At 44.3% G+C, this 14988-nt stretch overlaps 1 protein-coding gene and 1 pseudogene across 1 annotated transcript; one reads left to right on the forward strand and one right to left on the reverse strand.

Annotated features, from left to right (window-relative positions):
* Positions 1 to 3812: 3812 nt before the first annotated feature.
* Positions 3813 to 5543, reverse strand: LOC136516174 (uncharacterized; annotated as a pseudogene).
* A 155-nt stretch (positions 5544 to 5698) lies between these two features.
* LOC136516175 (uncharacterized) lies at positions 5699 to 7203 on the forward strand. Its single transcript, XM_066509544.1, has 6 exons — positions 5699 to 5703; positions 6155 to 6167; positions 6325 to 6411; positions 6561 to 6674; positions 6788 to 6844; positions 6946 to 7203. The coding sequence occupies exons 1-6, from the start codon at positions 5699 to 5701 to the stop codon at positions 7201 to 7203; spliced, it is 534 nt and encodes a 177-aa protein (XP_066365641.1).
* Positions 7204 to 14988: the final 7785 nt, after the last annotated feature.

Raw genomic sequence — 14988 nt, forward strand, 5'->3', positions numbered from 1 at the left:
TTTTTTCAGTTGCCGTGTGTGTAGACTTTTTCGTTCACTCTTTGTTTCGCCTGGGCGCGTTTTTTGTTCGTTTGGCGCTTAACGCGCAGCGCGGGATGCGAAGCGCGAGCTCTTAACGCGCGGCGAGGGATACGAAGCGCAAGGGGCAGCATCGTCCAAACTTTGCGTTGGAGGCCAGAACGACTTCTAATCGCTCAGATCCGTCTGTGGCCAGAACGACCGCTATTTGCGATACGGAGGGAATACTCTCTCTCTCTCTCTCTCTCTCTCTCTATATATATATATATATATATATATATATATATATATATATATATATATATATATATATCAGTGCCGGTCGTAGGAATTTGAGGGCCCTCTGACGAACTTGTCGCGACGGCCCCTCTCGACAAATGTTTCTTAGGTAACATTCTAAAATTCTAACACCTAACCTAAATTATAAGAAAAACATAACTATATGAGTACAAAGTACTAGACAAAAATTGAACAAGGAAGAAACATAGGGCCCAGACAATTTGGATATGAACTTATTCAGAACCAGGATTCACAAATCACAAAAGTGCAGAAGGCAATAACCAAGATCAGATGTCGTCGTCTTCGTCGAGCCCTGCTTCAGCTGCCTGGTCACCGTCGTCGTCTAGAACGCCGTCGTCTGGCTTCTAGAAGACTAGAACTCGAGCATCGGTGTCTCGGTGATCTGCGCTGGTGATCACGTGGTGAATTGGTGATCGGCACTACGTCTCTCGCAGTCTCCCGTCTCACCAGAAGTCCGGAAGTCGCGACTCGCGATCGCTATGTGCCCGTGTGCGGGTGTTGGCGGCTCGGCTCCTTGCCTCCCGGAAAGAAAGAGGCCGACGACTCCTTTTACTGATGGACCGCTGCATCTTCTCATTAATCTTAAATCCTAATGGACTATAGCTAAAGGGTATGGAGTATTATATACTTGGGCTTGGGCCCCCATCCCGCGAGGGCCCTCGACGTCACACCTCCTGCCCACCCCATAGGGCTGGCACTGATATATATATACACTCTATCGATCTGTTTGCATTGTGAGAGGGGACGGCCGGTGGAGGGACAGGAGGAATATATTTGCAAAGGCCCCCGGATTCCAAAGCGGACACCGTACAGGGCCGGCCAGCCGTGGCTTTGCTGAAAAGTGCCATTAGTTATGCAGAGCTATGTTTAGTTCGCGAAATGAAAATTTTTGGATGTCACATTGGATGTTTCGGGATGTCGGAAGGGGTCTTCGAATACTAATAAAAAACTAATTACATAGCTCGCCTGGAACTGCGAGACGAATTTATTAAGCCTAATTAATCCATCATTAGCGCATGTTAGTACTGTAGCACTTATGGCTAATCATGGACTAATTAGTCTTAAAACATTCGTCTCGCGATTTCCAACCAAACTGTGTAATTAGTTTTTTTCGTCTATATTTAATACTTCATGCATGTGCCGCAAGATTCGATGTGATTGTTTGGGGTGAAAATTTTTGGGAACTAAACCAGGCCTTAGATCCGTTGAGAGAGAGGACAGTGGCATGCAGCATGCCGACAAAGGAAGAGAGAGGACAGTGGCGCACGTAAGCCAAGAGAGAGGGTCACGTACGGACCGAGAAGATGAGGCAGGCAGCTAGCGGCGGTGGTATCAACGGGGAGGTGGGCGGTGGGCCTCTGGACGCTAGCTTCTGCTACGGGCTCTGGCTGCGCGTGGCACGGCACGCACGCAGTCGTGCTCCAATCTCCACGCGCAACTAAATATGGCAAGAGGCCCCGATACTCGACACCCGATGGGTATTTGATCCATTAGGGGACGAGGATGAGATCATATCTTTACCCGCGGGCATCTAAATGGGCAATAATCCATCCCCGACAGGTATAACGGGTACGGGAACATTCCCTGTTTACTCGCTCCCGTTACTCGTTGGGGAACCTGACTATTTTTGCAGTCATGCGAGTATTAGGTCCAAAGAAGCTCAATATATATATTTTGGCCCAAATCTGAACAATCATATATATAGTTTGTGTATTCTAGGAACCCTAGTTCAATTTTTCGTCATCATCTCCGTCAGCAGCACAAGCACGCCTGCCTCACGAGCGCTCGTGTCTCTCGCTTCCTCAGTTCGGTCTCTCTGTCACCTTTGTTCATCCTCCTTACAACCTCGCTCCTTCTCCTCGGCATCTCCGAGACTCCGACACTTACACCCGGGTGAAGAAGAAATGTCTCCGATTGCAATGTTGCGACCCCAAGTGTCCCTGTTTATCGGGTATACAGTACCCGTCGAGTATCTGTTACCCGACCAATGCCCGATGGGTACGGGGATGGGCAAGAATCTATACCCGAGACAGTTAACGGGGATGGAGACGGGATGAATTCTCCGTAGCGGAGAAGAGAACATTCCGGCGATACCCGACGGGTACATCCCCGTTGCCATCCTTACGCACAATTGCAGGAGCGAGCATGTAATTCGACCATCTTAACCGTACCAACGTTCCATTGAAGTACAACCAATAGACACATGGACCCGTTTGGCTTGCTGAAACTTGGCTGAAACTGGCTGAAAATCACTGTTCTGGCTGAATTATTATGAAAGAAAAACACTGTTTCGACTGAAAAAATAAGCCGAACAAGGCGGTTTCTGGGTAAGCCGAACAGGCCATTATATATGTCCTGTGGTTGTCTACTTTTATATTGTGAGCATGCTACTGTTTACTTAGTCGTGGAATTGAAACACCATCAAAAACATAATCTAAGAGCAACCACAATGTTGCAGAAAAATAGTCCATAGTCATTGGAATAGTCTACCAGCGAGCTGAAATATTGTAGACTTTATATGTATCGGTATGTCTTTGGTTACATGACACACGGCAGGTAAGTTAATGCACTTATAGAATGTCCCTAGGTACACGTGGATTTTTTAGAGTACTGCCACTGGGTGCCAGCGGGTGTGCTAGTCCTTGCCGCCATAGGTAAGTGTGCTTGCCTAGAATTATGCTAATAATGCTTAGGCTTCAAGCGTTCTGCGGCCAAGTTGCTTGTTAACACGGTAATAGAGTTTGATTAGGAGACACTCCTTCTCATTCAATATGGAATACATGTCATCACAAACGCACACCACATGTATATATCTGAAGGTGGCAAACAGGGGCGGGTACATATGCGAGCTTACACATAGCCAATGTACACACAAACTACTGTAGGGATGAACTACAATGAGGGCTTCTCCAGTGGGGATAGAAAAGCGACTCATCATCCAACGTGGAGGTCGGAAAAATCAACCGACTGGAGTGGACTCATGGGCTCAGTTGACGTGGTTGCCTTTATCTAAGATGGGTCGACTCACCACAGTGGGTGCTTCTGAGGCCATAGCTACTGATTCCTCGTATATGAACTACAAGGAGGACACATGGAGACACTGGGAGGGCTAGGAGGGGTGCGATGAAGCAATGGATGTCACATGCTTATATAGACAAGAGTTGGAGGAGGAACAGGTGCCTCTACATGCATGGGTGCATGCAAAGTACACCTACAGTTTATATTGTCCTTGCATGCATGGTCATTTATTTTTTCATCTACTTTATTGAATGCGTCCACTTGCTTCATCTATCCACTGCCAAATGCATGGAGGAAGGCCGGTTGTGATGCATTTCATTTGAGTCGTGGAATTTCTATCGGACGCACCAACTAAATGGAACATATGTGAACACCCTGGGAGGCCGCCTAGACAGTTGTGGAATTTCTATCTAACGCACCAACTAAATGGAACATACGTGGACACATGGAAGACCGCCTAGAGGGCGTGCCTTCATATCTCTAATGGTAAGCTACAGAGATGAGCACAGGGCACTATCGTGCTAGCTACTCCATTCATTCACTTCAGAGTTCAGAGATGATGGAGAGGTTGTTCTGTTCAGGTGGTCGCCGAAGCTAGAGTCGACGAGTGCGCGGGCTGAGCGAAGCCCGCGTAGCTGCTGCGCACATCGGCACCGCTCTCTTCGTCGTCCGTGTCCCACAGGAACGCGGCGTGCGCAGCGAGGACGTGGCTGTTCCGCGGGGACGCCTTGGCCACCCGCTTGAAGTAGCTGGAGGCGCGCTCCTCGTCGCGGTGCACGTCCCAGACCAGCTTGGCGTACTCCGACAGGAGCTCGCCGTCGTCGGGGTCGGCTAGTATCGCACGGGAGTAGTACTGCTCTGCCCTCTTGTAGGCCTCGTTTAGATGCATTCCAAATTCCAAAGTTTTTTCACTTTTTTTCCATCACATCAATTTTTAGCCGCTTACATGGAGTATTAAATATAGGTAAAAAAAATAACTAATTACACAGTTTAGTTGAAAATCACGAGATGAATCTTTTGAGCCTAATTGGTTCACGATTGGACAATATTTACCAAATAAAACGAAAATGGTACTGTTCATCGGGTTCGCTTTTTTTCACGATCTAAACGAGCCGTAGTCCTCTTTCACCCTGAAACCCAATGTGCAGGTGCCGCCATCAGAATTCAGAAACAAAAAAACATTTTTTAATCTTTTGCAAGATTCTGAAGAACGATTGAATGAGACTGCTGCTTGCCTGATACAGGAACTATGCATAGTTCCTCAAGAAGAGACCGTTGCAGGAGTCCTCCTCGATCATCTTCTTGTAGTGCATCTCGAAGCCGGAGCGGTCCCCTCCGTTCCCCGACGCCACCAAGTTACTGCCGCCGCCACCATCGCTGCCACCGAACCCGGTGCCGCCGCCGTCGCTGCCACTGAATCCGCCACCGCCGCTGTCGGCGCTGAGGAGGCCCGAGCCGAGGCGGTCGATGCCAAGGCCCCTGGCCAGGAACAGCGGGTGCTCCTGCAAGTAGGTGCTGCCAGTGCCACCGCCGGCAAAGCTGAACTGGCCGAAGCGCAACTCCCGCTCCACCTCGTACGCGTCCTCCTCGTCCTCGTCCTCGTCCTCGTCCTCTTCGTCGTCGGTGGATGCCTACCGGCCCCTGAACGACTGGATGGTCTCGAGCGGCACCGGCCGCGCCCAGGGCGCGCCCTTGCCGGACGGCGGGAGGAGGTGGTGGTGGTCGCCTGCACGGCCACCGGCCAGAGACACGAGGTTGTCCTCGGAGCACGTGCGGCGCATGCCGGCGCGCGAGCGCTCGTGGTCGGACCCGGACCCGGGCCCGGCCAAGTGGCAGGAGATGGGCGCCGGGTGGTAGGTGGCCACCGGCGACTCGGGGAACTGGACGGCCGGTGAGGAGACAGCCGGCAAGTGGCTGCCGGAGGGGAGCAGCGTGCCGAGGACCGGCGTGGAGGCGCTCCTCACGAGCTTGGTGGGTGGGTGTGTGGCTGTCGCTCGCTAGCCAAGGCTCCCTCGGCGCAACCACTGGACGCCGGCACGCCTCGCGGGGGTCAGTGTGATCCTGATCGGGAGGCCGGAGCTTTGGTTGCAGAGGTGGGGTGGGGTGAGGTGAGCTTGCCGTGCGATGCTGTTGCTGCCGCCGTGGCGCTGCGGCGTTTGCTAGTACCGTAGCATGGCCCCGTGGTAGCTGCGGCACATCACCTGCATGCCGTAGTAATTTTTTTTTTTTTTTTGCATGCAAAGTACACGTTTATGGCCTCATTCGGCTTGCTGAATCTTGGCTAAAACTGACTGAAAAATGGTGTTCTAGCTGAATTGTTATGAGAGAAAAACACTGTTCATGCTGAAAAAACAAGCCGAATATGGGGTAAGCCAAACGGGGCCTATATTGTCCTTGCATGCATGGCCATTCAATTTTTCATCTATTTCATTGAATGCGTCCACTTATTTCATCTATCCATTGCCGAATGCATGGAGGAAGACTGGTTGTGACGCGATTCATCTGAGTCGTAGAATTTCTATCTAACGCACCAATTAAATAGGAAGACACCCTGGGAGGCCGCTTATTCGGCGTGCCTTCGTATCTCTAATGTACACGCTGGGGCGGCCTATAACTTAAGCCAGTTTTATCATACCAGCATATACTTTGGCTCTTTGTGTTTTATCTTACTAACCATGACATGTAAAGTAAGGTTGTTTATATAAGCCATGGACAACTAGGATAATCACTAATCTAATCCTTTAGATTAGAAGACTCGTTTCTAATCTTTTAGATTAGAAGACTCGTTTTACTTGTTATCTGTATTGGATGCTTTTAGTTATTTGTTTCAGGTTACACCACTGAATTCTTGTGCAAGGATAGGATTTTCACCAACTTAGGTAGCAGCACTTGTTTCCATATTATTGTGATGATGTTTAACTGAGCTGTCTGTAATAAGATAGTGCAGTTTGAACTTTTAACTGATTCCCATCTTTATTTCTTTGCCAGACTGATTGGGAAGGTGGATACTTCCCTCTAACACTTCATTTTAGTGAGGATTACCCTAGCAATCCTCCCAAGTGCAAGTTCCCTCAGGTTTCTTCCTCCCAAAAGTCTATCCTTCTGGAATAGTCTGCCTTTCGATCCTTAACGAGGACAGCGTAAGCTTTGCAATCATTTTGGTAGCCCTGTGTGATGCTATACTGATTTCATGGCCTTACTGTTCCAAAAAAAAAATCTGTCAGGGTTGGAGGCCAGCTATTACTGTTATGCAGGTTTTCATCGGTATCCAGGACTTGCTAGATCAGCCAAATCCTGCTGACCCTGCTCAAACAGATGGCTATCACCTTTTTATCCAGGTTAGTCAAAATTGATGGACCACAACATAGATATTGTTTGCCCAAAACCTTATTCCTTAGTTTTGAAGTTCAGATAGCCAATCACGTTTGTAACATTTTATTTGGCTTTGCAGGATCCTACAGAATATAAGAGGCGTGTTAGACTGCAAGCGAAGCAGTATCCCGCATTGGTCTGAGAACTTCGCCCTATTTCATTGTGATTTCAGTTTTTATTTTTAGTTTTTAATTTCAGCTAGCAATTTCAGTTATTAATTTCATTTTGTAATTTCAGTTTTTATTGGTCCGAGCTCCTCCCGCCTCCGTGGCTGCGCCGCCGGCCGCCAGCGTTCCGTGGCCGCGCCGTCCGTCGCCCGCCGCCCGCCGCCGGAGCACGCAGACCGCCATGGCCCGCCGCGGGAGCTCGCAGGACCTCCGTCACAGGACCGTGAGACCTCCACGCGTGCCCGCCCCAGCCATGGCCGAGCCTCCAGCCGCCCACCGAAGCTCGCCCCGCTTTTGTATTCTATACACATGGGTGTGCGCATGGTGAACCCGAGCCTGACCTTCCCAGCTCGATGTGCGCCTGATACTGAAAAAGATTTTTGGGCACTGAGAGGGATTTCCCATGGCACGAGTAGCAGATTGGAGAGGCTACTATTCTGATCTGCTCTAAAACCAGTTCAGTATATTTAAGTATCATCCAGTATATCGGAGCTCTTCTTGGTGGTTTTCGTCTTCGATCATGTGTTCTAAATGCTGTAACTTTAGTTCAGCATTGCTTCATTCAGTCCTACACACTACCGCATCTTTCTTTGCAGTGCTGATGCATCTCTTGTAAAATTCTGAATGTAATGTCTTTGCCATCCTAATCGGGGAAAAAACATGGTGATGAATTGAGGAAGATTGGAGGTTCAAATGTGTTTCGTAATTGATAGTTTTTTTTTCATTGTTTCTTTGTTTCATTTTTCAGTCATGTTTTTTTAGTTTCAGACTTCAGTCACCTTTTGAGGTTCGAATGTCTTCCTAAATCCTGCATATTAGTTGTCTCACCTGTAATATATAAGAATTTGCCTCCATGTTTCAGTTTTCAGTCTTGTTTTTTTTCAATTTTTTATTAATTTCAATTTTCAGTCCTGTTTTTTTAGTTTCAGTTCCCAGTCACCCTTTTATGTTTGAATGCACTCCTAAATCCTACGTATTAGTTGTATAATAACTTATTTTATTTTTTTCTCAATTATTTGTTTTGTTTTTTGGTTGTTAATTTCTTTTTTAGTCACGGGTAATTTCAGTTTTCAGTTTTAGTTTTTTTCACTGTTTTGTACTATTGAGCCACTTGTGATGAGATATATGAAATAAGACTATGATCCATGTGTTTCAAAATAGTTTATATGTACTGGCAACTTATGTTATATATGTCGTAGCTATTTATGTATTAAGCGTGGAGTAACTTATATATTAACCTTTCAACAAATTATATATAATAGCAAACGTGTAGCAACTTATGTATTAAGTGTGTAGCAACTTATTTGTCAATTTCAGTTTTCGTTATTTGTTGTGACTTTCAACTGTATGTCTTTCTAAATCCTGCTTATTAGTTGCATCACCTAAAATGTATAAGTTGTTACAAAAGGGTAGTTATTGCACACACAAGTTGCCACAAGAATTTTCCTCCCAGTTTCAGTTTTCAGTCAAGTTTTTTTTAGTTTTAGTTTTCAGTCTTGTTTTTTAATGTATTTCAGTTTCTATTCTTAGTCACCCTTTTTAGGTTTGAATGCACTTTTAAACCCTACGTATTAGTTGTATAATAACTTATTTCATTTTTTCTCAATTATTTCTTTTGTTTTCTAGTTGTTAATTTCTTTTTTCATGACTGGTAATTTCAGTTTCAGTTTTTTTCACTGATTTGTACTGTTGAGCCACTTGTGATGAGATCTATGAAATAAGACTACGATGCATGTGTTTCAAAATAGTTTTTTATGTATTGGCAACTTATGTTATATATGTAGTAGCTATTTATGTATTAAGTGTGTAGCAACCTATATATTAACCTTCCAACAAATTATACATACTAGCAAACTTGTAGCAACCTATGTATTAAGTGTGTAGCAACTTATTTGCCAATTTCAGTTTTCATTATTTGTTGTTACTTTCAATTCTAGTTTATTGTACTTTCTTTATAAGTTTTCTTTGGATTTTTTTTCATTGTGTCTACTTTAGTTTTTATGGTCACTTCGTCAATTCATTTTTTTTTCAAATTCAGTTTTGTCTTGGTAATTTTACTTTTAGTGTTATTTTGTATTATTTTTTCATTTTGTCTTCTTTCGTTATTAGTTTTTATTTGTCAATTTTTCTTTTATTTATTCCTTATCAATTTTAGTTTTTTCTCATTTTGTCTTCTTTAGTTTTTATTTTATATTTTTCAATTTCAGATCTATTTTGTGTTTGTCAAGTTTTAGTTTTTCAGTGTTTTTTAGTTTCAGTTTGCAGTCTTTTTTTATTTCAGTTTTCAGTCACCCTTTTAGGTTCGAATATCTTCCTAAATCCTGCATATTATTTGCATCACCTACAAAAATTTATAAGTTGCATATTTTTAGGGTTTCATTCTTTTTTTCAGTGTTCTTTTAGTTTCAGTTTTCATTCTTTTTTTATTTTTTATTTTAGTTTTCATTCACCCTTTAGGTCTGAATGCCGTCCTAAATCCTGCGTATTAGTTGCCTCACCTATAATATATGAGCTGTCGCAAAAGAGTAACCATTACACACATAAGTTGCCACAAATTATGTCATCTATTAGTTTGCAGCAAGTCATGTTTCCTGATTTTGTAATAAATGCCCTCAGTTGGCATCAAGTCATGTTTGCTGGATTTTGTGGTTGTCAATTTCAGTTTTTTTAATTTTAGTTTTAGTGTTATTTTTCTTTTTTCTTTTTGTCTACTTTAGTTTTCAGTTTCTATTTGTCAATTTCAGTTAAATTTTTTGTTTGTCAATTTTAGTTCTAGTTCGCAGCAAGTCATGTTTCCTGAATTTTGTAATAAATTGCTCCGGTTGGCGGCAAGTCATGTTTCCTAGCTTTTTTTCATTTTTTTACTTTAGTTTTTTTTTCAATTTCAGTTTTATTTTCTGGTAATTTCAGTTTTAGAGTTGTTAATTTCAGTCAGTTTCTGGTTATTCTTTTTTCAGTTTTATGTTTCATTTCTACATTCATGTGTTTTAGGGTGTGTTTGGTTGAGCTGTGGCTGTGGGAAAAAGCTGCTGTGGGCTGTGAGCTGTGGAAAAGCTTAAAGCTGTTTGGTTAAACAAGTATAAAATATACATTCTATCTTTATCTCTCTTGAAACAACTATGAAAAATCTTTTTATGCCACCAATTTCGAAAAGCAGAAAGCCAAAAGCCAAAAGCAGGGTCAGACCAGCTTTTAAAAATGTACTACGGAAAAACAACTGCTTCTAAAAAAAATAGCCTGGAAAAGCAGCCCCTTTGGTTGGGCTTTTGGCTTTTTGGGCCAAAAGCCAAAGCCAAAAGCCCAACCAAACGCACCCTTAGTGTTGAGAGGAGCAAATCGGTAGAGAGGAGCAGATTTGAATTGATGGAATGGGGGTGGCTGCCGACAGATTCGAGCAGATTTGAGCTAGTTATATAATAACTTGCCCCCAGTTAGCAAATTATGCAATACTTATTTTAATAATTTGCCCCCACAATTATAGAACTATAGTATTACGTGCTACTAACTCTTTTGATTTTTTTTGCCCTCCAGCTTGTGCATACTATGTAACAACTTTAGTATATTTTTGAGTAGTAACTTTAGTGATATATGGTAGTAACTCTTTTTTAATATTTTTGCCCTGAGCTTGTGTATACTATGTGACAAATTAAGTATATATTTTTTGTAGTAGCAACTTTAGTATTACAATGTTAGTAACTTTTTTTTTGATAAATCTGCTAGCACGTTTACACATAAATTGCTATTAAAATAAAATTCATCGAAATATATATAAGTGGGGTATAGTTTTATTCACCTCATCACGTAGAACACAGCTGTGCAGATGAAATTGAAAACGGATACAAAATTCGAAAGTTATACCTACCAATTGAAAGAAAAATGTTTTGGTTTTTTGTTTACTGTCAACCTGACGTCAGGCTGGTCGGAACGGCATGGGGCTGGGGTCTCGCACGAGTGGGTAGCGGCGTGGGGCTGGGGTTGACGTCAGGCTGGTCGGAACGGCATTGGGCTGGGGTCACACACGAGTGGCTGGGGTAGCGGCGTGGGGCCGGGGCTTTTCCAGTCCTAAGCGCCCTACGGTCCCACAAGCCTGCATTCTTCTATGTATATCTTCTTTATCTCTCTCAAAAATATCTTTCTACTCGCTCATCCATTGCACGCTTTCACAGTCCCCCCACACCGCATTCGCCGCAACGACCATCTCCCCCCACGCGCATTCATCATGCGTTGCTCGCTCCTCGCTTCTACCCGTCGCGCACCCCACCAGCGTCTCTCGCTCCTTGCTCCCGCAGTCCCACCCGTCGAGCGCGTCGCCCACCTCTACGGGTGTTGGTGGTGCCATCGCGCACCTTAGGTCGGTCCCCACCGAGCCAAGGGCACCCATGAGCGCAGGCCGTGATGGCGGTGCTCGCGCGCTACTGCTCGGCGCCGGCTCCCACTCTAAGGCCGGAATCAACCAGTCCTAGCATCTCCCTCTCCTTATGTTGCAAATATATGTTTCAAGTGTTTAAGATGTTATCAGAGGTATGTTGCAAGTGTTTCGTATGAATGTTATAATAGTAGATCGGGATGTTGCATATGTTGCAAGTGTTTTAGAGGCATGTTGCAAGTGTTTCAGAGGAATGTTGTAAGCGTTTGTTCAAAATATTGCATCTGTTTAAGATGTATGTTGCAAACGTTTTTGGTCTGGATGTTGCACAGGTTTCACACATATGTTGTAAGAGTATGTTCGAAATATTTCAGTTGTTTCAGTTTTATGTTGCAATAAGTGTTTTCATATTGCAAGTTGTAAGTGTTTGTATCTGGATATTCCATATGTTTCACACACATGCTACAAGTATATGTTTTGAATGTTTTACCTATTTTAGACATATGTTGTATTCAAGTGTTTCTTGTTGCAACTGTTTTCGTAGTTCAAAGGTATGTTCAGAGAGTCATGGGGGCACGGCTCGGGCGCCAGGAGAAGGAGCGCGACGAGCCGAGGGCCAGCGGATAGGGCGTGCTGTGGCAGAACCGTCCGAAATAACACACCTTTGGAGGCACTCGTCTTCCGCTAGACACTAAGCACCTCAAAAGTTGGCTACATCGGACGGTTTCGTCGAGCACACTCCAAGGGAGAACTCGACCAATCCACGATTTACACCCAGAATTCAATCATGAGAATGATTTTACGATACTTAGTCTATTTCATACAATAAGAGTTTTCAGAAATACATTATTATAATATCAAGTTTAGAGTACCGAATTTAAACAGCAAAATTCAAATAAACATCTAACGATAAGATACAAGGATCCGTCTATGCCCACTAGAAGAATCCTCCTCACAACAGTCACTCATCAAGCTGCACCTGCAACAGGGGTAAATAAACCCTGAGTACACAATATACTCGCAAGACTTACCCGACTAGTCAGAATAATTTCCCGACTCCAAAGGATATGATAAGCTTTATGGTTTACTGGGTTTCCTTTTTGCGAAAAGCATTACTAGTATTGAATCCTTATGTATGTGTTTTATTTGCAGTCATGTGAAAGCATCTAGGCCCCTAGTTGGGTTTCGATGATTAATGACAATACATGATTATTATGACTAACATGTGTTTTGCAGATGCAATTAAGTTAGGTCATGGTAATAGAAATTGATTGGGCAATCATGGTTGTCATGCCCCTACGATGAAAATCGTTTTGGTTTTCAAAGGATGGACGACAAGGTTAAGGATAGACTAGTTCTAAGTGTCGTTTGGTGTTGAAGAGACACTTAGAGTAGTTTAGGACTTTATTTTATCTTTGGCTGTATTATTAAGGGCGATATGGATGGGTAGCTTGACCTAGGTGAGTCTAGTGGGTTAGGTGTGGTACACACTTATCAAATCTAGCACTAGGTAGCTCCTAAAAAGCCCTAAGATCAATTGGAGCAAACTTTATTCATATATAATTGTAAGTTAGAAGTGAATGGAGGGTCAAATGCTGACCGAACGCTGGTTCCGGTGTGATCGGACACTGGCGCAGAGTCCAGTCAGTTCATTTGATCAAGGTGAAGTTGTCTGGATGCGATCGGACGCTGAGAGGTGAGTGACCGGACGCTGGGTGCCAGAGTCTAGTCAACTCTAGTAAGGTTCCAGAGAGGAAGAATCCTGATCGGACACGTCCGGTCAGTGCTGACCGGATGCTGGTTAGGTTTCAGCTACTGACCGGATGCTGAGCAGCAAAGTGACCGGACGCTGGTTGCCAGAGTCCGGTCAACATCAGTAAGATTCCAGAGGGTAGTTTTTGTGACTGGACGCGTCCAGTCAGTGCTGACTCACGCTGGCCAGTGTTCGGTCACAACTTAAACTGCACAAAGGCGGGTGAACTGACCGGAGCATCCGGTCACCTTGACCGGAGCGTCCGGTCACCCCGCAGAGGCACATAATGGTTTGTTTTGAACGAGGGATTATAAATACTTCCTCTATTCACTCAAGGGATTACTTTTGCTCATTCCAATAGCTAAGAAACACCCTTGAGAGTGCCAAGAAGAGTAAGGTCCTAGTGAGGTGATTGAGATTTGAGAATCCAAGTGAGAGGCCTCATTAGTGAAAGTAAGAGTAGCAAAGTGTGCATCCACCCTTCTCATTAGTCTTATCATGGTCAAGTAAGAGTTCATGCTTGTTACTCTTGGTGATCGCCATCACCTAGATGGCTTGGTGGTGATTGGGAGCTTGGTGATCATCCGGCGGAGCTTGTGGATGACCCAACTCAAGTTGTGAGCGGTTGTGGGTGATTCACCGCGATGGAGTGTTGAAGAATCAACACATAGAGAGCACTTGATCCTTGCATGGATCCAGGGGAGCTACACCCTTGCGCGGGTGCTCCAACGAGGACTAGTGGGGAGTGGTGACTCTCCGATACCTTAGCAAAACATCGTCGTGTTCCTCCTTCTCTCTTTACTTTAAGTATTTACTTTGAGCAATTCAATTCTTGTCTTTACACTCATAGAATTGCCATGCTAGAGTAGGATTGGAACATAGATTGCTAAACTTTTGTGCGTTAGAACAATAGAAACACTTTCTAGGCATGAGGGGTGAAGTGGGCTAACCGTAGGGTTTAATTATTGCTAAGAATTTTAGAATTAGCCCAATTCACCCCCCCCCTCTTGGGCATCTTGATCCTTTCATCATGATTAGTTCATTAGCTAACCATTCTATGTAAGCACCTGTTCTATTTTCAAGAAAGAGTTGAGCAATCAGATCTAACATCCCCTTTCATCTTCCAGTTCTTACTATGGTGCTAGACTATAGCCAAGTCGTACCGTATCACACGGTCTAGGTACCCTAAAACACACGTCCCGCTTATACCATAGACACAAGAAGACCAACCCACCACTCTCCTATCAAGGGGTCCGAATCCCCATCCAAACATGGACTCTAACCCCCACTCCTAAGTCCCAAACTCAGTGTGGTGCTTAGACCTCCACCATCCCCGCCACCAATAAGTTGGTCCGAAAAGAGCCAGAACCTACGACAAGAGAGTATCAAGCCTTCTCGCTCCCATAAGCAAGTATGTACTCAGGATAATAAGTCTGTGACCTGACTACCATCCACAGCAATGGACGGCCCTTAACCGACACGGACAGGAAAAATAGTGTAACCAAGCTATGCCCCGTTGGCCGCGAGGCACAACATATTACACCCACCAATACCCATACCATATCCCTTCTCGGTCTCCATTTCCTTTCACCATTTTATCATGAGAATAATAATAATAATAATCAACTATTATGAGTAACGATAGGTTACTCACACTACCGATAGCCTAAGCATAGCAGCTACTCGACCTATGCTAGTAGGACTCATAGGTAGGTTTTTCTATGCATGCAGTTTTAATATAAATCCTATAACGTAAATGCACAACACATATATATATCCAGTGATTTTTCAAAATAAGGGTTATGCACCGGGGCTTACCTTGGATAGACGGATCGTCAGCTATGTCAGTCATCGGTGGTTATGGGGCTTCCTCCTATACTAGAACCTCCTCCTTGTATTCCTCGATCACCTCCTCGTATTCCTACTCTCCGACGGCCAAGAACTCTACCAACTCGTTCTCTACATGCATGCAATGATGATGTAACACTTGGTAT

Source organism: Miscanthus floridulus, chromosome 17, assembly GCF_019320115.1.
Source record: "Miscanthus floridulus cultivar M001 chromosome 17, ASM1932011v1, whole genome shotgun sequence".
NCBI classification, from domain to species: Eukaryota; Viridiplantae; Streptophyta; class Magnoliopsida; order Poales; family Poaceae; genus Miscanthus; species Miscanthus floridulus.